This window comes from Trachemys scripta, chromosome 4, assembly GCF_013100865.1.
Source record: "Trachemys scripta elegans isolate TJP31775 chromosome 4, CAS_Tse_1.0, whole genome shotgun sequence".
NCBI lineage: Eukaryota > Metazoa > Chordata > Testudines > Emydidae > Trachemys > Trachemys scripta.
This window is the reverse complement of record NC_048301.1, coordinates 40,421,299-40,445,704: the sequence shown is the minus strand read 5'-3', so window position 1 is coordinate 40,445,704 and position 24,406 is coordinate 40,421,299. Positions and strand designations below refer to the sequence as shown.

The following is a 24,406-nucleotide window of genomic DNA, read 5'->3' as shown; positions in this document are numbered from 1 at the left end:
AGCGGGAGGGAGAACTCTCCACGCGCCCCGACCGAGCCGGAACCAAAGTGTCGGGGCCCCGCCCCGGTCGGACCGTGTCGCGGACCGGAAGGAGTGTGTGCCGGCGGCGGAAGCCGGGAGGCGGCTGCCGGCGGTTCTAGTAGGTTCCAGAGGCGGGCGGTGCGGAGGAGCCGGGCTCGGCGACGGCGCGTCCGGAGGCTCCGATGGCCAAGTGGGGGGAGGGCGACCCGCGCTGGATCGTGGAGCAGCGAGCGGACGCCACCAATGTGAACAACTGGCACTGGTGAGCGGCGGGCGCGGGGCGCGGGCCTGGCTACATCGGGCCGGGCGCAGGAGGCTGCTCCATCTCGGCAGCGAGCGCTGCCTGAGGACGCGATAACGGGCCAGTCCGTGCGGGGGGAGCTGCTCCCGAGCGTGGGGACCCTGCCTGGGGGCAGCCCCGCACCGGCCCCTCCGCGTGCACGGCACTTGCGGCCCCACAAGGCCCCTGCTCAGGGGAGCCCAATGCCTCGGACCCGGCCAACGTTTGGGGGCACGACAAGGGTCGTCCCTGAGAGCGGCCTGACCCCTCGGTCACGGGGTGTGAGCATCTTGTCCCGACCCCTTCCCCCGTGCATCCGTCCTAATGTTGGGAGAGTCGGGTGGGTGCGTGGCCGGGTGGGAGAAGGGAAGGGACCAGATCTCCGCAGCAGCAGGCTAAGTGAAGGGAGCACGGGATGATGCGTCGGACATCGCATCAGAGACCGTTCTCGGTGTAGGAAGGATAACGTGGAAAGAGATTGGGTGGGGAGCGCAAAAGTAATATTTCAGAAATACTAATTGTGTTCAAGCAGCGACACACCAAAAGCCAGTTATTAGCCATTGTTGCAGTCCATTTTCCAAAGTACTCTTACACCACTTTGATCTTTACAGGACTGAACGGGATGCTTCTAATTGGTCTACAGAGAAGCTGAAAGGTCTGTTTCTGGAGGTGAGAGTAGAGAATGAGGAGGGGGCCTGTGAAGTGACAGAAGTGAGTAAACTGGATGGAGAAGCATCCATCAACAACCGCAAAGGGAAGCTAATATTTTTCTACGAGTGGAATATCAAGCTCTCATGGACAGGTGAGTTATAGTCTCTGTTTTCTCTCAGGGCAAGGGTCTAGCACAGGGTTATGGACAGTGTTTTCCAAGGGCTTTCCCAAAAGGGGGTCAGCGGAAAGTCACTTTTCTGAGAAATGATATAAGGTTGCCCCTCTGCAGCAGTCAGAGCAAGGAAAGCTGAACCGAACAAGCCTTTTTAATCAGAGTATAATTGCTCTCTACAGGCACCTCAAAGTCGGGAGTGAAGTATAAGGGGCATGTGGAGATTCCCAACCTCTCGGATGAAAATGATGTTGATGAAGTTGAGGTAAGCACAGTTATGGCTAATACTGCTGACTGTGCCACTTCATTATCAAAGGGTCTCAAAGCACAAAATATTCCCAGCTTAACTCTCTAAAGCAGCCGTATAAGGATGTAGCCCATCATTGTTCTTTGGTAGACCACCTGGGTTTATCCTGCACCTCTACCAGATAAGCAGCATATGTTTTAGCTTAAAGGGATCTGGTTTTCAATGCTGATTTTGGTCAGAAGTGGAGCCATAGCAGCTATAGACATTTGAATAGGTGCGGAAGTTACTGTGAACTGGTAGCACATGAGGCAACGAGTTATAACAAAGGTATTAAAGCTTCTTCATAACTTCCTCTGGAAATGCTTTCCAGGCTGAAGCATTAGTTATGATGCTAAATCCCGTCTTAAAAGGACCATGTGACTGTGGTTTTGTTCACCAGGCCTTTGTCTCTTTTGCTTAGATCTCCATCAGCCTTGCCAAAGATGAGCCTGACACCAACTTAATGGTCTTGATGAAGCAAGAGGGCATGAAAAAGATCAGGAATGCAATGAGCACTTACATCAGCACGCTCAAAACAGGTACATAACGGTGAGGGAGAAACCCCCGTTGCAGCTGCTAAATAGCAGCTGAGGTGGAAGCAACTCTCCCCATAGTTCTTCAGTGGGAGAAGCGGGAAGCTACAGCAATAGTTACCTTTTCATTGCTGCACTGGAATCAGATGACCCAGGGCAGGAGGTTTTTTTTGAAGTCTTTGCAGTAAACTGAGCTCCAAGCTCTCTAGCTTACCTTAGTAACTGTATCCACTTCTACCTCCATTAGCCTGGGGGGATAAACAGACTGGGTGTTCCATGGCACCCTGTCAAGCTAAGCATATCCATAACTGAGTTGAAGCCCAGCTTTTGAGAAGATTATGATGACAGTACAATTGTTCATGTGTAGGTGATAGAGGAGAGAGACTCTGAGGCAACAGTGACTGACATTACTGTGGTATGATGGAGTCTGGCCCTCTGTTTTTTCAACTTGTCAAAGAAATATGTGGTGTCTCCTTTTCCATGTATAATTGTCATTGACTCTTCTGGGGCACTAGTGGTCTGCCACGTGCTCCTCTTTTCCAAGATACTAACAATACATAGAGACTGTATCTGGCTCTAGCTGGATTTGAGGTGAACTGACAACTTGAGATTTTTGCAGCAGTTTTGTTGATGTAAACCAATAATCTTTTTTGACAGTCTGAACACACTTCTTATACACAGAATTCAAATCTCCCTGAAATGGGTGGCCCTGCACCCTCAAGGGATTTGTTGCACCCTTCTCCCAGTTCACATTAGGGACTCAAGTTCTGTTCAGTACATACTTTCCAGTCATGACCTTAATCCTGGGTCAGGCTTTTGCAGCCTTGTGTGTCCTACAGCATGTTGAGCAGCTAAAACGTTGACGTGATCTTTGCTGGGTTCATTGCATATTTCTGTCTTTTCAGAGTTCACTCAAGGCATGATTTTACCTACAGTAAATGGGGAGCAAACAGAGCCAGCTCCTCAGTTGGCAGCTAAAGCAGAAGAGCACAAGGTAAATAAAACCTCCCATAGATGTTCTTGAAGTCCTGGGGAAAGGAGCAGCATGTTAGGTGCATCTGATGTGTGTGATAGGTCAGGCTGCCTACTTAGACTCTACAGTATCTTCAGCAGTGGATGCAGTCTGTGATTGCTGGCCTGGGTATTTGAATTTGCAATGTGGGATGTTCCCTAACTCAAATCTAGTATAGTCAGTAACAAGGCTTAGTGTTAAAACTTCTTGTATTCCATGAAGCATAGTAGCTCCTAAATAAATTTCCCAAGATCCTCATTCCTTTTCTTTAAGTGTGTTATCAACTGCATTTATTTGAGGGTTCTGGGAAATAAGATGTTTATAAAGTGCTGTGTAAGCACTAAGCATATAATTCAACATTGTGCTTCTTAATGTTTCCTTAGACCACTGCTAGTACTGTCACTGCAGCGCCTGAGTCAAAACCCATAGGCGTCAAGATTCCCACCTGTAAGATCAGTTTGAAGGACATTTTCTTAACATCTCCTGAGGAGCTCTACAGAGTGTTCACTACACAGGAGGTAAACCAGCATGGTCGGGGAGATGGGCCCAGGAGAGTTGGGAGTAGTACACTTCTGTGTGTAGAACAGCTTAGACTCAAGCTGCTCAGGAGTGATTTGGCAGCAGATGCCTCCTCTGGGGAAGAGAGACCTCCCCATCCACAAACCACTTGGTGTTGACTCTCTTGCCAGGTCAGGAGTAGAGGGGGCAGTGTCCTGGCCTCCTGAAAGTAATCATCAAGTACATAGTCTGTTGTGGTGGGGAGGAATGGCATACTAGACAAGAGACTGTACTATAGGGCTGGTCTTAACTGTCTCTAAACAACTTTCCTATGTTGGCTGCCGTAGATGAGTTAAACTACAGGAACTGCCAATTTATAAGTGTTCACTCTCCCTGCATGGTTTACAAGGCTGTTGATGCCAGCCTACCTCCAGTCCTCTCTCTGCAGGGAAGCAGCCCTAGCGGTGGCATTGCCTATGGCAATAAGCGTGTGGGGTCTCTGTAGGACCCAGTAGCCGGTTCTGTTTCTGGAAAATCACATCCCGCTCCCTGAGAGCCAGGCTTTAATTGGGGATCACCAGTTCACATGAAAGTGTCTTGGAGAATAATGTTACAGGCACATAGGAGAAACTGGTAGAAAGGGCATAATGAGAGCTAGGGGCCCTCTATAGATCTGGCATGTCCCCTGTCCTGTGAAAACCAGGCAAAACACATCAATGGAGTGCTGGCATTACATGTCTCAGAGCACAAATCCTGCTTTCCTGCCTCTGAGGGAGCTTTTCCTCGGTCCGTATCCCCATGGAGCTCTTCAGAAATGGGCTAGAAAGTGGAGACGCTGCTCCGTCCCCCATCCTCAAAATGCAGACCCTAAGCTTTCAGCCAAGCGCTTATTCCAGAGAGCCCAGTGCTCTTGTGCTGGGGTGGGAGGCATTAAGCAGCAGCAACTCCCCTGCCAGCAGGTTTCAGAACAGCTGGTGCAGGTTATAGGGAGAAGGTTGTGGTGCTTCCAGTAACATGAGTCCTGCAATGTCACAAGGCCTGTCTCTCTGCAGCTGGTCCAAGCTTTCACCCACGCGCCGGCAATCATAGAGGCTGATAAAGGAGGGAAGTTCCACTTGCTAGATGGCAGTGTCAGCGGCAAGTTCATTGATCTAGTGAGTACCAGCTGCTGCAGCTGTATCTTGTTCAGAAGGAGCCTTGGTAGCCAAGTCACACCTTCCCTGCAGTCTTTTATCCGTCTGCTCTGTACCTCATATCTAGAGCCCTGCGCAGATACAAAAATTTGGACCCGCATCCAATCCGCAAAGATGGTAAACAATACAACCGCATCCACAGATGCAGCTATCAGTGGATTTGCAGGGCTCTATTCATCTCCCTGATTGAAACTCCTTCCCTCATGACTGCCATTCTCCTACAGTCACCCTTGTTAATTAAGGTCTTCTTCATTTCTGGGAGCTGAGAGATCTGGCTTCTATTCCTAGCTCTGTGACCTTGGATAAGTTCAAGTCATTCTACCTCTGTCTCTCCTCCCACTCGTTGTCTGTCTTGTCTATGTAGATTGCAAGCTCTTTATTGCAGGGACTCTGTCTCATTATGTTACTACAGCTCCCAGCATAATGGGTCTCAGATCTTAGGGCCTCATTATAGTAACACCTAGTATATAAATAGACGTGGAGCATTCAGAACTCAATCCCCATAAGGATTGTATATGGGGGAGATAATACTTTGATTCAGTGTTGTGGCAGCAATAGTATCTCTCCTCCCCTCAGTGCTTCAGCCTAACGGGACCCAGCATTCACATAACAGGATACAGAGACTCTAAGAGTCCCTCTCCCTCTAGTTTTGCTTTCTGAGAGTCTCTGAAGTGAGTCTGAAGCTTTGGGTCATGCTCAGTTCTGAGCATTGACTAACATGGTATGGAGCGGGATTGGGAGGGCAAACGGCTCCCATTCATTCCTTTCTCTTTACCTAGGTCCCTGAGAAGCAGATTGTTATGAAGTGGAGATTTAAATCTTGGCCATCTGGTAGGTACCCTGAAGAACCAGACTGCAGAGTTCCAGCCCTTGCCTGTAACTGAATGAATCCTGCCATGGCTGCACACTGGCTGGTTTGACTGGGGGTGGTTCTCTAGGTTGCACTATCTGCTTGGTGATCATAACACCACAGTAACCCTGGGCCGTATTGCTTCCTGGCAAATGGATGGACTGGAAACACTGCAGAAGCACCATGCTCTGCCTCAGTGCTGTCTGCCACAACCCCTTTGGCAGTCTTGCAAGCAGTGTTGAGGGGGACACTCTCCCTCCTCCTCTGCGTGGAAGGAAAGCAACTGTCGTGCAAGACATGAGGGAAGGGGTTGTGCACCAGGGAAAGGTTTTGGGAGGGGTTCTGAGCCCTCTGGTGATGGGACGGGCATGCTGATCTCTCCAGCCATGTTGGGTGAGGATGTGGCTGTGCTGTCCAGGGCTTGTGCCTTATTGCCCGGTGCTGATGTGGGGATTTCCTTCGGCTTTTCTAGGGCACTTTGCAACTGTTACCCTGAACTTCACTGATAAAGGCGGCGAGACAGAAGTGCGCTTGGAGGGGAAGGGCATCCCTTCCAGTGAGGAGGAGAGAACAAAGCAAGGGTGGCAGCGCTACTACTTTGAGGGCATTAAACAGACGTTTGGCTACGGTGCCCGCTTGTTTTAACATCGGCTGCTGGGGAGAGTCTCTGTCCGAAGATTCTGCTGTGTGGACTGATTGCTTCTCGTCTGTTCCTTTCTTTTTTGGTGCCGCTGCTGTGAGGAGCGGGATGAGGAAGGCAACTGAGCAGCACTGCTTGTAGCCCCTTACTGCTTTGTGCATGTCTCTTGCCACAAGGGAGTCAATGGGGGGTTCTCTTACATGTACATACTTTTATTGCTAAATAAACGTAATTTAAAAAAACAAAGGGAGATTCTTTCAATTGAGTGAGAGACTAGAGAGTTTGGGGCCAGACTGGCAGGGATGTATCTGGAAAGGTGCTGCTCATGGAGATGAGCACCAACCTCAGCAGGAGTTACTTGTTCATGCTTTAGGAACGGGGACCAACCCCACAGCAAGTGTACAGTATTAGCTCAAGGCAGCAAGCTTCAGCGAGTCCAGTGATCCTCTAGGCCTGCTACTGGTAAACAGCAATGGACCAAATGCCAGGGAGGGAGTGTTTAAAACCCCCTCCTGTTTCCTCTTCAGGAAGCCCCTCCCTGCACACAGTCCCAGGCTAGTCTCACCTACTCACTAGTCTGGCCTGATTCATGAGAATGGACATCACTTAGTGTCCAAGAAAATCAGTAACTCTCCAGCTCTTCCAAACCACAGCTAGGAAAACTCCCCCCTCAAAGAGGACGGGGAATGGGTGTGGAGCTTGGGCCAAAGCAAACTGCTGGCTCTAGCACTGGTGCTTGGGGAGCAGTGGAGGAACAGCAGTGGGGTAGGGCCTGTTCCCAAGAGGATACCACAACGGGGCAATGCCCCAGGCTTGAACTGCACTAGCTCTGCTAATTCTAGGGGTGGGGAAGAGAGAACTACCTGGGGGTTTTAACTCTGGCATCAGTCAGGAAACTGAAGGTCTCTTTTTGCCTCAGAACAGGGTGAGCTTCTCCCATATATCTCTCTACTGCCAACGCTACTCCCCCCAGTGTCCTGGAAGGAAGAGAGCCCTACTACATCCCCCCTGAGCTCTGGCAGAGATGTAACCAATGGTCCCATGCAGAGAGTCATGCAATATTAGAAGGGGGTAGGAGGGGACTTTTTATTCTGCTGGAGGCTGTTTGTACTTCTGTGGTAGTCGGTACTGAGACTGCCCCCTCTAGATCTTATTCCTACAATAATTAGTGTCTTCCTCTGATCATTTCTGCTACTCCCTTTGTCTTGGACATGCAAGCACAAAATTCAAGGGGAGGTTGTGCCACTGATCCCTTTGTGCAGCCTTGTCTGTCTTGTTCAAAAACAACATATGTAAATGGGTGACTTTTGTTTTCCAAGACAGCACTGCTGATAATAGACTGCAATAGGCTAACATTAGCAGATCCCTCCAACAGCAATGGGAAAACTCACAGGCAGAACCTGTGATGGGAGGAAAGTGATGCTGATTGTTGTAGCATCAAGTTGACTCAGTCTGAACATATCCTCACTAGGGGTGTGGTAGCTATACACCCAGCTGACCACGGGGTGGCAGCACTGCCCCCCAATAAAGTAGGATTTGATCATAACAGCTGGATATGGAGCACCACAAGGCCGGCTGCTCTAATCACCTGCCACTGCAGGGTTAGGAAGTGGGGGAGAAGAGGGCAGCAGCTGGAGTGGAATTTTAATTGCTCTTGTCTTCACAAACCCCAGTTTGCTTTGGGAATCCTGCTACTGCCATAACAGAATGGCCTATAGACAACTCCTGTGGGACAGGCAGCCCACAAGCACAAAGACCGTAGAAGCAGCGTGTCTTGCTCAGAGGCTGCTAAGAAAGACTAAGTTAGTGCACAGCTGCAAAGTTTCCTGCCTGGGCACAGTCTGATTGATTGCACTCAGCAAAGCAACACAATTGTTCATTTAAAACACTGGAACATTGCCACAGCTGGAGCAGTGCAGGTGCCAGTGATGAACCCCAGGCTCTGCCAAGGGATATGAAAGGAGCCTAAGTCACTGAATGAATTATTGCTGTGAATGGCATGAGGTCAAATCTGCATCCTCCCATTTGCAGATGCTGTCATTCTCTGTGAGGCTTTTCCCCAGCATACTAGGTCATATTAAACCCTACCACAACAAAACAGTCCATGTAACCCCAATGCTCAAAACCTGCCCATGGGGCAGACCCTCAGCCTACATACAAAAAAAAAACAAGGACAATGATTTGACATAAATCAACATCAGGGATTAAAAGGTAACAGGACCCTTATTTCAGCTCAGCATAGGAGGGTTGGGATATTTTAGAGATGGCTTGCCATTAATTATGGAAAAGCCCAGTGGCCTGGCTGGTCCAGGGCCAAGTCTTACATCTTATCTTTCTATGTGGATGTTTGTTATTGCCATCCTCTGTGATGCCTCCTGGGATGCAGTCCACACTCCTTAGGGGCACAATGAAGGCTGATTGCTCTGCCTGAGGCTTGCATAGCCCTCAAGTTTATTTCCTTTCAGTGATTAAAGCTCCTCTTGGGAAGCCACCATCCCACAAAGGCCAGGGGCCTTCCCACAAGTACCCTTGAAGAATTGTAAGCTCAGTGCCCCAGCCCTGGAGTGCTGTTTAGGTGGAGGTGAATGCTGCCACAGTTGCTTTAAGCAATTCAGAGATGGCATATTGGAGATTAGCCTAAAGGAAAATTAAGGGGGTTTCTCCACCCTCTCAGCCTGAATTTTTTACCCTGCCAGGCTTACACACTCAGACTCAAGTCTAGCTAGCAGGGTTTAGGTACAGCCCCAGGCATGCTCATTTAACTCCATTCAGTGCTGTACTAACCACCCTTTCAGAGCGATGGAGGACATGGTTGTGTTGCAGAGGATTGGGACTCTCACCTCCCCGGGGCTCTCAGTTCTGGCTCCATGGATGTAGGCTCAGGCATTTCACTCCTAGGGAGGAGAGCCTGGAGAGGCTCTAGCCATACATTCTCCACCTTGGTAGGCAACAGCGATGCCCTTTCCTGAGGAAAACACTCCCCACCTCCAGCCCGCCACACTCACCCCTGCCAGCAGCTGTGCCTCATAGCAATAGTAGTAGGGGTAGGTGAGTGCCTAGAGTCAGACTGCAGCCTCTGCCTGTGGGGAGTGAGAGCATGCAGCTCCCCCTGGGGCAGGTGAGTGCTGGGCTGAGGCCTGGGTTTCCGGGGGGGTGGGGAGAGGCAGGATCTTGTCTCCCTTCCAGACCAGTACTAACTCTTCAAACCCAGGCTGGATGCCTGTGGGGAGCACCAGAAATCCACTCAGCGCAGCAGCAACTCAGCGCCCCCTCCTGGTGTGCTGCAGGAGCAGCAGGCAGGGGTGTGTCCCCTCCTCTCGCCTAGCAGCACAGGGGGCACAGAAAGCCAGTTCAGCGGCTGCTGCAATGCTGAGATGCACACGGCAGGGGCAGGGCACCTGCCCAAGTGAACAGCACCCGGCTCAGTGAGGCTGGAGCAAGCTGTGCCAGCATTAACACTTTGGGGTAGGCTTGAGCAGCTCCCCCCCACCCCACCCTATTCCCCCCCATGTAACCAATTCCTCGCAAGAGAGCCTTGGTTCCGGGATGCCTGGGCAGGGCTGAGGCTAGAGGGGAGGGCTTGAACCTCTGCGCCGCACTCCAAGCTCCACTCATTCACTATGGGCCAGACTCAGGGATCGGAAGCACTCTCCCGCTACTGGTTCCTTTCACCTGGCTCAGTTACATCTTCAAGGCTCCTGGCAAGGAAAAGGGCTTGAGCCTTGGGAGGGGGGTTCCCCCTTCCAGCTCCTCAGGGCTCTCTGCCTGCAGCGAAGTAACAGCTGAGAAGCCCCCCCGCAACCTGTCGCTGCCGTCCCCAGGTGCCTTGCAGAAGGAAACCCTTCTCCCCGCGCTGCTGAAGTTTAAAGCCACGTGGCGTAGAGCAACTTGCCTGAGGCTTGGAAGCTGCAGCCCCGAGCTGCTGCCGCTCGCCCCACTGACATGCAGCCCGCGCGGCTTCCTGTCACTCCCAGCACCCGCGGCCCTGCCTCTCTGCAGCAGAGCCTCACCCGGCCCTGCCGGGCATGCTCAGGCATGGGAACGAGGGGATGCCGTGCAGCTGCGCATGGCTCCTACACCTGGCTGCGGCAGTGCTGACACACACAGGCGGGTCTCAGAGCAACTGCACGACAGTCAGTCAAGGGCGCCGCCATGCAGTTACTGGTGTGGGGAGGAGAAGGTGCTTGTGCCGCTGGTTGGTGTTGGGAGTGGGGTTCCTCAAATGGCTGCAGGAACAAGAGAAGACACGGGGTCTAGCTAGAAGGGGCCCATTGGAGCAGAAAGCCCTTTATCCCTGAGGCTTCATTCACACAGCTGTTCATCCAGACGAGCTGTAGCTGCATTTACCACAGAGCCTGGCTACGGCTGAAGATATGAAGAAGCACCTGGCATTGGCCACTGTCAATTACAGGATAGTGGGCTAGGGAGACCATTGGTCTGACCCAGCATGACTGTTCTTATAAGGCTGACTATGAGCCAACAATGTGATGCGGCTCTGAAAAAGGCTAATGCAAGCCTAGGATGCATCAGGGGAGGTATTTCCAGTAGAGACAGGGAAGTGTTAGTACCATTGTACAGGCACTGGTGAGACCTCATCTGTAATGCTGTGTGCAGTGCTGGTCTCCCACGTTTAAGAAAGGTTAATTCAGATTCAGAGAAGGGCTACTAGCTGACCCGAGGAATGGAAAATCTACCTTATGAGAGGAGACTCAAAGAGCTTGGCTTATTTAGCCTAACCTAAAGAAGGATGAGGGGAGATATAAATACACCAGAGGGATATAAATACATTCAGAGGGAATACCAGGGAGGGAGAGGAGTTATTTAAGTTAAGCACCGATGTGGACACAAGAACAATGGATATAAACTGGCCATCAACAAGTTTAGGCTCGAAATCAGGAGAAGGTTTCTAACCATTAGAGGAGTGAAGTTTTGGAGCAGTCCTTCAAGGGGCGCAATGGGGGCAAAAAACCTAACTGGCTTCAAGACTGAGCTTGATAAGTTTATGGGGGGGATGGTATGACAGGACTGCCTATGATGGCATGTGGCCCATAGGCAACTGCCAGTAGCAAAAATCCCCAATGTCTGGAGATGGGACACTAGATGGGGAGGGCTCTGAGTTTCTACAGAGAATTCTTTCCCAGGTATCTGCCTGGTGGGTCTTGCCCACACGCTCAGGGTCTGATTGCCATATTTGGGGTCAGGAAGGAATTTTCCTCTGGGTCAGATTGGCAGAGACCCTGGAGGGGTTTCGCCTTCCTCTGCAGCATGGGACATGTGTCAGTTGCAGGTTTAAACTAATGTAAATGGTGGATTCTCTGTAACTTGAAGTCTTTAAACCATGATTAGAGGACTTCAGTAACTCAGTCAGAGATTGTGGGTCTATTACAGGAGTGGGAGGGTAAGGTTCTGTGGCCTGCAATGTGCAGGAGGTCAGAATAGATTATCACGATGGTCTCTTCTGACAAAGTCTATGAGGCTATAGTTAGCTGCCATGAGATCCTGCAAATACATTTATGTGAGGGGAAATGGAGCGTTTCTGCTCAAGGTCACTGGTTTGAACCCAGCCCGGGGCGCCCATGTCTGCCGGCCCCTATGGAAAACAATTTGGGAGGGTTCTCACACAATCCCACCCCCATCAAAACTGCTACTCCCTGCAGCAAGGCCACGGGCTGTATGCACCCTAGAGCCCGGGGGGGGTCCCTTCAGGGCGAGGCTGGGCCACACTGACAGGGCTGGGAGTGCAGCCCTCACTGTACCTGTTCCTGTAGCCACTGGCTAATTTAAAACAAACATGGATTATTGCTTCTGGCCCTGCAAGCCTGAGGTGAGGCCCTGCAGCAGGAGAGGGGCAGCTGCCAGAGCTGTACCTGCTCTGGGGAGGGGGTTCGGGCTGCTCAGCCTGTCATCAGCCGCTTCACCAGCAGTCTATTACTTAAAAAAAAACATTCCCAGCAGCTGTATCTTGCTTTGTAGCTTCACTCAGAGCCTTGAAATCCGATGCTGGTTCCTGGCCCCTGGCTGGCGTCCCTGGGCTGCTCCCGCTGGCGAGGGCTGCGCATTTTTACCTGAAGGGGAACCGCGTGGCTGAGTGCCTCTTGCTGACAGATTTGCTTTGGACGTGCCTCCAGCCCACGGCTGTCCTGGCTCTGCCACTGAGCTGTGTGGGAGCTGTTGTGAGGCCGGGATTCCCGCTGCTGTGTTACAGCGTGGCGAGAAAAGAATAGCTGAGATGCTTTCAGGGGCCTGGAATGGAGCAGGGCATGGGGCCCAACCAGCCGGGCTCTCTGCACACAGTTCCAAGGGGCAGCTGTCTGCTGCTCGGTGGGAGGGGGAGAAAGATTCCACTTCCCGCTGCAGGCGTGGAGCTGGCAGGCTGGTGCACGTTTCCCTCTAGGCACTGGGCCCAAAGCATGGCCTGCAGGCCTGTTGGGCAGGGTTACACAGCGTGACCTCTGATGTCACTCCCCCACAGCTGCAGCTCAGCTCCCCGAGGAGCCGATGGCCATGGGGGAAGTGAGGGCTTGCTGAAAGGGGGCCAGATGGACGGCAGCCAGATGGAAAGTGGGGCTGGGCAGAAAGGAGAGAATGTGAGCAGAGGAGGGTAGTGAGGAGCTGCATGTTGCTACGGACGGGGTGGGGCTATCACTAGGCAATCAAACCAAGTCACTGGCTCCCCATACTCCAGCATCAGCAAGACTGTGCCCAACAAGCCCGTTGCTAGAAAGTCATGGATGATGTAACCTTTACATGTAAAAATCGACTGCTGGATGAGAATCCCACCACTGCCAGCCCTGGGGGAGCTGCCATGACCTGCCAAGTGAAAACATGGGGTCTCTGATGGCCAAGAAGGAATTGCCCCTGAATTTGGCCTGGAACTAGCAAATTTCAGCCTAATCTTTAACCCGCCCTAGGTGCAACACTAGGCCAAGGAACCTGCTGAGCATCTCTCACCCTTTGTCCCTTCCAGGCTCGGGTGCCAGGCCTTCTGGTTCACTCAACTTTGTGCACTTTGGCCACACTTTTCTGGCCTATTGTCCTTTCCCTTCTGTTGACAGAGCATCTGGGACAATGGGCCCCACTATGTTTTATTTCTTGTGTTTTCTTGTCCTTGGGGTGGGAACTGTGGGAATAATTAGCAGGGTCCTGCTGCTGTAAATACAGTCTAATAAAAACACACATTCCTTCACCGGCCTCTTTGTTGCACTAGCCCTCTTTGGCCCCACAGCAGATGCCCACACAAGGTTTTCCTCTGAAAACTTCACTAGCAGACCCAGACCTATAGCATTGCCCCCTGCCCACTCCCCACCCATTTTGAAGGGTGAAGGAAAGTCACACATGCAAGCACATGCTGAGACCATTGTGCCCATCAAAATCTGGGCACTGCAGTCTGTGCAAGTCAAGGTCCTTACACATGTGAATTAATGGGCAAATCCAGCCCCAGGCATCAGAGATGAGGAGCCCAGAGTGAAATGATAAAGCAGAGATCTATGAACTCCTGGGAAGCAGGGTAAATCGGGATGGGACAAATCAACCAGGGACAAATCTACACCGTGAGGGAGAATGGTCTTGTGGTTAAGGCAATGGACTGGAACTCAGATCTGGATCCATTTTCTGCTCTGCCATAGCCTTGCTATGTGACTGTAGGTAAATCATTTATTTAGTCTCTCTGTGCCTCCATTCTCCAGCTGTAAAATGGGGATAAGAGTACTCCCTGCCTCCCACCCTTTGTCTATTTAAACTGTACACTTCCTGGGGCAGTGGCTCTCCTACTACATCTAGCACAAGGAGGCCACTAGACATGACCATAAATCATAAATAGTGATAACTCCTGGCTGCCACACTGCAGTGAGAGTAATTTCTCTCCAAGGCTCTTTTTCTGCACAGCTGGGATCCAGCCCCCTGCTCTGAGCTCCATGTACTTCATGTTGCAGTAAAACAGTGGGGCGCTCAGAACTACGCAACATCATGTATTGACAGAGGCCGCCTGCTCCTCCTCAGTCTGGGGTCAGCTGTGGCGCCAAGCAGATGTGGAGTGGAGCCACGTGTTGGAAAACCAGATAAACCTTGACAGATGTGCAGCCAGCAAAAAGAAAAGGGGTGGGGGGGGAGAGAGAGAAAACAGCTGGAAATAGCTAGGCCTTGGAAACGGTCAGAACGGATGCTTATTAATAATAAAAAGCATTGCAATTGCTGGAAGGCTTGGCAAAGCCTCTGGCTTTGCTGGGTTTTGGCTGTGGAGCTGCATCCAGAAAACTCTTTTCAAAGGTAGTCTCCCAGTTGGGGGTGGAGCTCTCCATGTTCAACACCTGCTCCAAGCAACCCTCGGTAATGCTCTCAGACACCGCTAGGCTAGGTATGGTAAAGAAGCGTCCACAGCCAGAAACACATGACCTTGGAAGGTGGAGTTCAGAGGTCTCACTGCTACATCATTTCCAAGCCTTCTCACAAACTGACCCTGATGGTCCCCTCTTAGGGGGGATAGTTCCTCCATAGTGGGGGGCCTGGATGGCCTCTCTTTCTGACAGCAGGCTGTGGCTTCTGATATCTCGTGTACCACTTTGTTAATGGTAATGATCCTGGGAGAGCATATTTCATCCACAGCTCTTTCCAGATGGCACACAACAGTCACGTCACCCACCTCCCACCCCAGCCCCGTGGGATGGCAGCAGCTCATGTCGTTCTTGTTGTTAGTTGTATTACAGCAGAGCCAGGAACAGAATCTAGGTCGTCTTACCCCCACAGTCTTACCCAGTCTGGTGCCCTATCTACTGGGCCATACTGACTCTGCTCAGTCCACGTTCTCCATCCAGCTCTCCTAGGGCCTTGGGAGGGATTAGAAGGGGAAATGGGGGATTTCTGAGGGACACCCTCCAAAAACCAGTTCCAAAATCCAGTTTTAAAACCAGAGTGGGTATTCCCAATTAAGCCAGGATCCAGCTCAGGACAAGTGAGGCTGCAGTCCCATAGTCAGGAGCCCAAAGAAATCAAATCCCTTTGCACTCCTGGGCTCTCCACCATCAAAGACCAAGCTAACGAGCTTGCCGTGTAATAACAATACATTTTATTGGTAAGAGACGTCTGCACTATCTCTTCTCTTTCGGTAAAGCCTCTGCGCTCAGTTCAGATACACAACACAGCTCCACAGAGCAGCCCCATTCACCAGCATTACTTTCCCGTTTCTTAAGCGACTGCGACCACCACAAACAATAAATACTGTACAAGGGAGAGACCAAACATTACCATGCTAGGGATGGACGAACCGGCTCAAAGGAAAACCTGCCTTGATCCTTCCTCCCCTGCCCCACAAGCCTTTGAGTTTTGAAAATTCCAGTCGTATTTGGAAAGCAACTAAAGGCATCCTGGCTTCTATACCCCCTTCTTCTCTCCCGTTTCTGCTGGGCACAGGAGTGCCAAAAATGCCACAGGAAAGGCTGCTGTGGGCTTCCTCCAGGAGAGGGTGAGCACCTGGAATTTGCAGCCTGCAAGGTGCACAGCAGCATCTGAACCATGTGGTTGTATCTTGGCTCTGAGCTATTTGAGGTTCGCCCGTCCCTATCAAACACAAACAATAGAGAGAGAAGAAAGTCAGCACATTTGTCTGGCTCCTTACAATCCAGCTACGAACAGGGACCCAAACTACGCAGCATTCAACACCATTTCTGTTTAAAATGTAACTAACCCACCCAGCAATATACAACTGAACAATAGCGGTAACGACACATACATTTTAAATAAAGTGCTTTATTGCAAGTCAGAATGCAGGAGAATCTCCCTTTATGCAATTTGGTAGGAGTAAAAGAAATATATATATATATATTATATATATAAACAATATAATTAGGGGAGGTGGAGACAAAGAACTCTAATAATTGTGGCTTGACAGAATCTGTTTAGTGGGATATAAAAATAAACCTTTGCCCAAACATCTGCTCTTCCTAGCGCAGCTCAATAAAGCTTCCTGGGTAGGTAAGGTGCTTGTGTGAGGAGCAGCACTGCTTCTTGCCCCTCATATTTCCATTCATGTCTATGTTTCCTGAATTCCCCAACCAGGGAGGCAGAATAGCCACTCAGCATCCCAGGAGGTTTCAACAGCAATTCCTTGCTGTGAAAGTTCCCACCAGCCCCCTGATAGGAACTGAATGTGTTACAGGAATTATAGCATCATTTCTGGGATTATGCAGGTTGATAAATTCAGACTAACCATGAGTAAGGATGTTATTAACATGCAACGGACCTTACTATAAGGAGGTCACTTACTCAGTGGCATCTTAGCCTAGGGAAGAAGCTGAATAACATCCTGAAGCCCTCATCTCAGAAGAGATGTATGCGAAGACCCCGCCTAGGAGGGTGTGTACCTTTTTGAAAGGTAGCAAGGTTTAAAAGGACATTTTTGAAAGAAGCATATAGACTGTGTACTGACGCTAAAGAGATTCCTCCAATTACATTAGATCAAGAGTCCTCTGAAGTGGGCCAATGGCATCTGATGTGCAAGAGGCAATAAGAGAGACTGGTAAATGACAAGGGATTACATGCTTCTCCTTCCACCAGTGATTGACAACCTCACCTGCCCATTCATCTGCTTCACATACAAATGTCTCCAAGATGCTGGCCCTTACACATAGAATGCTCTCCCAGAACTGATCCATCGACCACTGCCCTCACTTTCTTACGACCCATTTCTGTCACAAAGTTGATAATAGTCCAGCCAACAAGTGATGGTTTAAAGGACAGGGGGAATATAGCTGGCCCTTAGTTTATCTACCATTAATGTCTTTTTGTCTCTAGCTCTCGTCCCACCTTTTATGTGTCACTTGTCAGTGTAGACTGTAAGTTCTCTGGGGCAGGTCTGGATATACGTCTGCAGTGTGCTCATCACAATGGGGCTCCCGTGCTAATTGGGGTCTGTGGGTATCAAGGAACTATAATTATTAAACAATAATAATCCAGTATGTGGCAGCTTGGCAAATGCACTGGTTTGTGTTTCACTAGTGACAGCGTCCCAGATGGTGACTGATGACCTGAACACAATGGTCCAGAAGTGAAAGGTTCAACAATTACAAGAAGGGTCAGAAAGAGAGAGAGAGCTGACAGACTGGGTGCTCCTTGACCCTGGAGAATGATACTGGGACACTGACAGAAACAATGCACAGTGATCAGCTACACAGACCTTCTGCCAAGGAAGGGTTTTATCCTGTCTGATCGATATTCTGCAGCAAAGTCTGATTAACCAGTTGTGCTTGTTGGAATCTTAGTGTAGCCATGATCCTATTCTTTGTCATATTCTCTTGATTTTCTCTTTATTTCCTCTGCCAGATAAATGTTGCTTTATTCAGGATGATCTGAACTGCTGCCTGTTAGGTTAAGCTGCTGGGTGCTCAGAAATAAAGACCCTGAGGAAGGCAGCAGAAGAGACATTTGAGTCTAGGCTCCTGGTCAAAACCATGGGAATGTTGGGGTCATCCCCAAAAGGTGCTGGAAGCTACCATAGGCCAACGTGGACCTGGGGAGAACTGGAAAATCAGGGCAAGGCACCAAGCCACGTGAGTAGGCATTGTGGAGACACCTAAGATAACCACTAGGATGGCACCCATGCAATGGTGGTCAATGAGTAGCAGCAGACTCTATGAGCTAAAGAAACAGTTATTATTCTGTGCATTTCCTCCTACTTTGTATCCATTTTGCATTAGTCAAATCCCAGTTCTCCCTGACCTGCAGCCAGCTGAATTTAGACAAGCCAGCTCTGCCTCCTTGTACTTCCATCTTGCTGTCTGATTGCCACCACTGGAAATGACACCGCTCTGGATGTAGGACAAGTAATTACCCTGCACTCCAACAGGATAGACTCTCTGTGACAGCTTTAGGGTCAGGAAAACAGAGTTGCTTCAATTCTCGGCAGTGGCGGTATGATGGATGGAGAAAACAAGGTACTGAGCATTTGGAAGTCATTCCTCCCGAACTACTTGGGTCTGATTTGGGGATTAAATCACTTGACACTGTTCCTTTGTCATAGGAGATGAACATCTCACTTTGTCCCTGATAGATTCCAGAGTGGTAGCCATGTTAGTCTGTATCAGCAAAAAGAACGAGGAGTCCTTGTGGCACCTTAGAGACTAACAAATTCATTTGAGCATAAGCTTTCGTGGGCTAAAACCCACTTCATCGGATGCATGCAGTGGAAAATACAGTAGGAAGATATATATACACAGAGAATATGAAAAAAATGGGTGTCGCTATACCAATTGTAACAAGAGTATTCAATTAAGCAGGAGAAAAAAAAACGTTTGTAGTGATAATCAGGATGATCTTGCAATAATTTTTCTCCTGCTGATAATAGCCCATCTTAATTGATTACTCTCGTTATAGTTAGTATGGCAACACCCATTTTTTCATGTTCTGTGTATATATATCTTCCTACTGTATTTTCCACTGCATGCATCTGATGAAGTGGGCTGTAGCCCACAAAAGCTTATGCTCAAATAAATTTGTTAGTCTCTAAGGTGCCACAAGTACTCCTGTTTTTTTTGTCCCTGATGTTACCTTGTACAATTTGTGTCAGTGTATTTTTTATATAGTTTTAAGGAGGTGGGTGGCACAGTTCTTGGGACCTACCAGCATGTGGTTCACCCCACTAGACTCACTCCTACAGTAGATCCTGGGCAGGAATGGATTGAAACAGGACTCACAAGCCCCAGGGCTCATGGACAGAGCAGTGAGCCTGAAGCAGAGGGACAGACCTGCTGGTTCCCTGATGAGGTGGGGCTGGGCTGCCTCATTTCAGGGGGTTGGGCAGAAGATACCGTTTGGGAAGGAAGTGACATTTCTGCCCCACAGTGGTGAGTGGTTTATTCCCATCACCTATTTGGACCCTACACCCGTCGTAAGATGCTGGGTCTGGGGCCCTCCCTAGGAATGACATTTGCCATTTCCCTAGGTGGCCATTAGATGTCGCTATTGCCACACTGTGATCCAGCACACCATGCACTTGTCAGTCAGAAGCGGACAAAGCACAAGAACCTTAAGGGGATGAGTCATACCTCAGCTCCCTCAAATAATCCACAGGAACTGGCCCCAGGATGGGCTTCAGCCACAAGAGAACATCCCCAGCAGCAGACAGGTCCATGAGAGACTTGTGGGCCCTGGTCGGGGAGTTCTTAATCGAGGTGACAGGAGGATGAAGCATGCACCTTTGGCTAGGTCCTGTGTTGCTTCTCACCCCAGTAGGATGGGAGCCTTGGATTGGAGTCAATGACCATACCCCAAGAGCCTGGAAATGAAGACATGCTGAGGGCAAGGGAGGGGAGTGACTATTCAGGACACCAGCGCCTCCCACTCAGCAGCTGCTGCTCTTCCAGACACTCTCCACTCCCTATTGCTACTAGACAAGAGGGATAAAGCTAGGGAGATGGCTGGGCAGGCAGGAATGCAGGGGACTGGACTAGTAGAATACTGGGGACAGTGGAGAGAGAGGAAGAGGGGACCTGCCTTTGAAGGTGCCCAGAGACAAACAGAGCAGACGCCAATCTGCTCTTTCTAACCGGATGCCAAGCTGCAGGGAGTGGCCTAATCCATCACACTCGCTCTCCCCTAGTGGTGGCGGGGGGCACAATGGAGATGCATTAGCTATGGCCACAGCCTCTCAAAGGGCAAAACCCAGCAATGGTGCAAGCATCCACATGCGGGAGTCTAGCTCCCGTCCCCACGTGGTCTTACAGTGTCAAAACCACTGGCCAGTCCCAGGGGAAAAAGCCCTGGTCACAGCTGGTCACCCTGGCAGAGTCTGGGATTGCAGAGAGATTCCTCTGACTTGGGTGCTTTCTGCACATCGTTGTGAGGACACAAACAGCAGGGCTGCCTCCCTCACTCTGCAAAGCCAGGGAAAGGCTGTGGGAAGAGAGTGGGTGGGAACTGCTGATCTATCTTATGAAAGGACACTCCTCAACACTGCAACACTGGCCTGCCAGGGAGAGCCAGGTGTACATATGGGCTGCTGATGTGACTTCTACCAATCCCCCCATCCCATTCCCTTTGAAGTGAGGACAGGGTGTTAAACACAGATATTGGATCATTTCCTTTTCCTTCCCCTCTGGGTGGAGATCAGATCTTGTTTGTCCCTATTTGCCCCTGGCCCTGGCAGCAGGTGTGCCTTATTATTCTTAATAACTCTGTGAAGAGGGCATGTTTTCGCATCACTACCCCATCCCCCAGCCACAAGAGCCCAGGGAACACCATGTGGGTCTTTCCCAGTCTCTTTCTTGCCAAGTCTGAAATGTAAGATCCAGGGGAGACCCCACCCCATACTCATCACTAGGAGCACTCTCCTGGGAGGATCCATCCCCAGGTTTTAGAGGAGACCCAGCACCTGCTGAGGCAGGCGTTTATACAGTTGCCTGGTTGGATGTCTCTGACAAAGCTGCTAACTCTTTGCCTTAACAGCAAGTCTTGGTGGTGTATTAAACTCCACCAGCACAGCTGCAACATGAAGCAAATAGAAGCCAAGAACGTTTCACCATAAGCCCCTGAGCTCCTTGTGAGATTGCAATTAACACTTCATAGAAAAGTAACAGGAGCTGCACTCTTTCCCTTTATACACCCCCACCCTCAGAGGCCGTTGCCTTCCATTGCCTCTAGCTGTCACCCGCATGGATCCTGTGCTATCCACAGAGAAGTAGCTGGGGTGAGAACAGCACCCCTGGGGCCAATCATGCAGCAAGGATCACCTGGGCCCCTTGGAAACTGGAAAGGAACTGGGATGCCTCTGTGAAAAGACAGATTTAAAACCAATCCCTGTGGTTGGCACCGACAGGGAACTTGCGTGTAGGGCCAAGGGCTCCGCCTCTCCCCCGGACTGCTTGTTTCCAAGGGAGTGACAAGCAGGGGACGACTCCAGAGCCTCTGTGGCCTGCGTGCCCTCATTGCGGTGGAGAGAGAGACAGGCCCCCTGGTGCTCCTGGGGTGTTACGTGGTGGACCTGCCACATCCTGCTCCCCCATCACTCGGCCGAGCTCTGCTAGTACTCCTTGGCCTCCTGCAGCTGGGAGAGGTACTCCTCCTCAGTGGGGTTATCAGCGCACTGCTGCCCATTGTTGGGGGGCCGAACAGCATGGTACCGGCTCCAGTCCCCCTTGCACAGAATCCAAGGCAGCATGTCCACCTTGTAGTGCAGCTCCGGGGAGAACTCCGTGCTGATGAGGTTGGGGGCGCCGGCCCCCTTGCCTCGGGTGATGAGCTTTGTGTGCTCGTCGTAGCAGCAGTGCTGGGCGGCCAGCGTGGTGCTGTCCAAGGAGAGCATGGACCGCAGGCAGAAGCGGGCTGTAGGCTTGTAGATGTCCAATCGCTCCTTGGGCCCGCTGGCATCCCGCCAGCGGAAGTTCTTGCCCTGGCGCTCGTCCCGCAGATTCACAGCACTGTAAACAGCCTCCAATGGGTAAGAGCAGGGGCAGCTGGGCAAATCCGTCAGCACCTTGCTCAGATACTTGGTGAGGAAGTCGCTCTTGCAGTTTAGCCATTTCTCACAGCTGTCCACATCTGGAGGAGAGAAACAAGGGCGGGGGGGGGGGGGGCATGAGCAACTTCCGGACCCCACCCAGTGGGCACCTCTCTGAGGTCCAGCCACAGTCCTGGGAATGGAGTTATACCACAACAGCTGGGCTAACAATCACCATAGTCTCCATGGAGGAGCTGGTACCAGGGGAGGAGATTGCCAGAGACAACAGCCCCTGTGGCTTGAGGGCAACAGCTGATCAAGAGATGGGGGTCAGAAAATAATCTCTCTCCATGGGATAGTGTTGCACAGCAAGGTGCTTAATGAGGGCTCTGCACAATCTCTAAGCATCCAGCCCCAGCCACTGTTGGAGAGAGGCTACCAGAGCGGCTGGGCCATCGGTCTGTTTCAGGAGGGCACATGGCAGAGTGAAATCACCAACAGGAACATGATGCAGTCATGGGTCGTGCCCATACCACTACAGCCAGTGCAGATGGGACCTTACCCATGCCTAAAATCTGTGCTAAAGCATCACACTGCCTCAAAGTTCAACGTGGCTCAGGGACTTGGGTTAGGTTCTGTCTACACTGCATAATGGAACCAGACTGTAACCAGGCTGTGAGACCACTGTGCTGTAACTGGGCTTCCCAACATGAGTGTAGCTGTAGCATGGACAAGGGCCATAGACTCATATGACTGTGAAAACACCTACATGCGTGGGGCACCAAATCTCTCTCTTGCTTCAGGGTGGGACTTCCACTGGGGCATTTCTACCCTTCCAATTATGAAGCCACCCTTGAGTGGAATGCCTAGCCCATGCCAGCACCCTCTGTCAAATCATGGTGCCTGGCACATGCTCATGCCTAGGTCCCTACATGGAGAGAGATGACCGACATTTCATGCCTGTGTGGATATTTCACTGAAGTCCACCAGAACCTGGCCCCCTTGGCAGAACACTGCCATCCAGGTAGCACCATCTCCTCCTTGGGGTGCTGCACCACGAAATCCCTTAGGAGCTCCCAGGGCCCTATTGTACAGAGGAGAAACGTGCTAACCTGAGTTGAACATCTCCGTGGTGTTCTCACCCTCAAATGGCGTCTCATCAGTGGTGAAGACCATCTCCCCATCTGCTCCTTTGGAGATAAAACATACAAGCAGAGGTAATGAATCCCTTTCCAGGGATGGGCCAGAGGTCCTGGCTGGGGTTGGGCACCAGACCCTTGTATTTCCTCCTGCCCCCTCCCCACCTTCATGGAGACCTACCCCTATGCACAGAAGACCAACGGGATGGTACTGCAAGGAGGATAACACTAAGGGAGTGTAAGATCACTGGTTGCGATGGATCCTGATGGTTAGAGCGAGCTCTCAATAAACTTCCAGTGAGGATTTCAGGCTTCATATGTAACAGAGTTTTGATGTTAGGCAGCAGATCTATGATCCATGGGCTACTTACAGCTGATTATGGAATGACAAGCCACACCTTCTCTTCATGATGGAAAGAACCAGCCATTTTTACTGGCCCAGATCAAAAAATTAAAAACTATTAACCCTTCAAGCACTAGCCAGTATCCAAACAGAGGAAAAGAAAGCTGAGTGTTTTAAGTGTTTAGGAGGCAGGCCAAGGACCACAGAGGGATTTGGCCTATGGGTTTATTTTCTGGAGTGAGTCCCACTTAGATCCCTTCATCATGTTAGAAGGAGATAAAGTTCTCCGTGCCCTGTGGAGATGGAAAATTCCTCAAGTGATCCTCTTGCTCCCAGCTGGGAATTCATCCCTCCCACCCTAGCAGAAACAGGATCTTGCTGTGGGCAGGGCCCACTGGGTGGATGAGTTTGAGAAAGGGCCCCCTAAGGCGTTAGGGGAGGCAGAAAAGTGGCTCTGTCTAGAGCATGAGGAGTACAATAGGCTCACCAGGGCAGCGATGCAGGTCGCAGGTTCTTGACTCAGTGGCTGTGCAGGCGTAGCCACAGGACCGGGTTCTCTTCTGGTTCCCGCTACCACAGGTCACACTGCAGGGGGACCAAGAGCTCCACTCCTCTTCATCTTCATAGTCTGGGGATGGCAAGAGAAGGACAAAGCATGAAAGTCCTTGTGCAAAGCCCAGATGGGAATGAAGCCTGGACTTCCCTGCTGGCTTCCCTCTGCCTACATTACCCTGCTCTTACCTCCCCGTCCTGCCCTCCTGAGCTATCTCCAAAGGGGAGCTGGCTAGAGCTCAGGAGAGCACTGATCAGATTCATAGATTTTTAAAGTTGAAGTCATCTAGTTTGATCTCCTGTATATCAGCAGCCATAGAACTTCACCCAGTTATCCCTGCATTGAGCCCAATAAGAAACGTAAGAACGGCCATACTGGGTCAGACCAAAGATCCATTTACCCTACTATCCTGTCTTCCGACGGTGGCCAATGCCAGGTGCCCCAGAGGGAATGACTAGAACTGGTAATCATTAAGTGATCCATCCCCATTGCCCATTCTGGCAAACAGAAGCTAGGGACACCATCCCTGCGCATCCTGGCTAATAGCCATTGATGGATCTATCCTCCATGAATTTATCTAGTTTTTTTTTTAACTCTGGTATAATCTTGGTTTTGGCCAAGCACAGTAGTTTGTGCTTGGCCAAAGCATATCTTTCAAAGAGTTATCCAGTCTTGATCTGAAGATTCCAAGAAATGGAGAATCCATCAATTCCCTGGGTAGTTTGTTCCATGGCTAATCACCCTCACTGTTAAAAATTTGTGCCTTGTTTCTACATGGAATTTATTTAGTTTCAACTTCCAGTCATCGGTT

General features: G+C 50.6%; 2 protein-coding genes across 6 annotated transcripts in view; one reads left to right on the top strand and one right to left on the bottom strand.

The window, feature by feature from the left end:
* The first annotated feature begins 98 nt into the window (after positions 1 to 98).
* On the top strand, positions 99 to 6,382 carry AHSA1 (activator of HSP90 ATPase activity 1). Of its 3 annotated transcripts, XM_034768420.1 has the most exons (9): positions 104 to 283; positions 913 to 1,103; positions 1,307 to 1,389; positions 1,832 to 1,949; positions 2,849 to 2,937; positions 3,339 to 3,473; positions 4,506 to 4,607; positions 5,426 to 5,477; positions 5,969 to 6,382. In XM_034768420.1, exons 1-9 carry the CDS (start codon positions 204 to 206, stop codon positions 6,139 to 6,141), a joined length of 1,023 nt encoding a protein of 340 aa, XP_034624311.1. In that variant the 5' UTR covers positions 104 to 203; the 3' UTR covers positions 6,142 to 6,382. The 3 variants fall into 3 exon arrangements, with proteins under 3 accessions (XP_034624312.1, XP_034624311.1, XP_034624313.1); XM_034768421.1 differs by lacking the exon at positions 4,506 to 4,607 and having other exon boundaries at positions 99 to 283; XM_034768422.1 differs by lacking the exons at positions 104 to 283; positions 1,307 to 1,389 and having other exon boundaries at positions 997 to 1,103.
* Positions 6,383 to 15,177: 8,795 nt separating this feature from the next.
* The window catches only part of ISM2 (isthmin 2), a 48,569-nt gene continuing 39,340 nt past the window's right edge, over positions 15,178 to 24,406 (bottom strand). For 2 of the 3 annotated variants that reach the window (XM_034768985.1, XM_034768987.1), the window contains exons 4-7: positions 23,530 to 23,670; positions 22,673 to 22,750; positions 19,171 to 21,661; positions 15,178 to 17,038 (exon numbers count right to left, since the gene is read on the bottom strand). In XM_034768985.1, the coding sequence (XP_034624876.1) occupies positions 21,144 to 21,661; positions 22,673 to 22,750; positions 23,530 to 23,670 (737 nt within the window). In that variant the 3' untranslated portion in view covers positions 15,178 to 17,038; positions 19,171 to 21,143. The remainder of the gene's footprint in view (positions 17,039 to 19,170; positions 21,662 to 22,672; positions 22,751 to 23,529; positions 23,671 to 24,406) is intronic. The other variant, XM_034768986.1, reaches the window with a different exon arrangement.

Coding starts and splice junctions, on each gene's coding strand:
- AHSA1 (XM_034768420.1), top strand. CDS start 204: ATGGCCAAGTGGGGGGAGGGCGACCCGCGCTGGATCGTGGAGCAGCGA. Junction 284..912: donor AATGTGAACAACTGGCACTG/GTGAGCGGCGGG, acceptor TGATCTTTACAG/GACTGAACGGGATGCTTCTA. Junction 3,474..4,505: donor GAGTGTTCACTACACAGGAG/GTAAACCAGCAT, acceptor GTCTCTCTGCAG/CTGGTCCAAGCTTTCACCCA.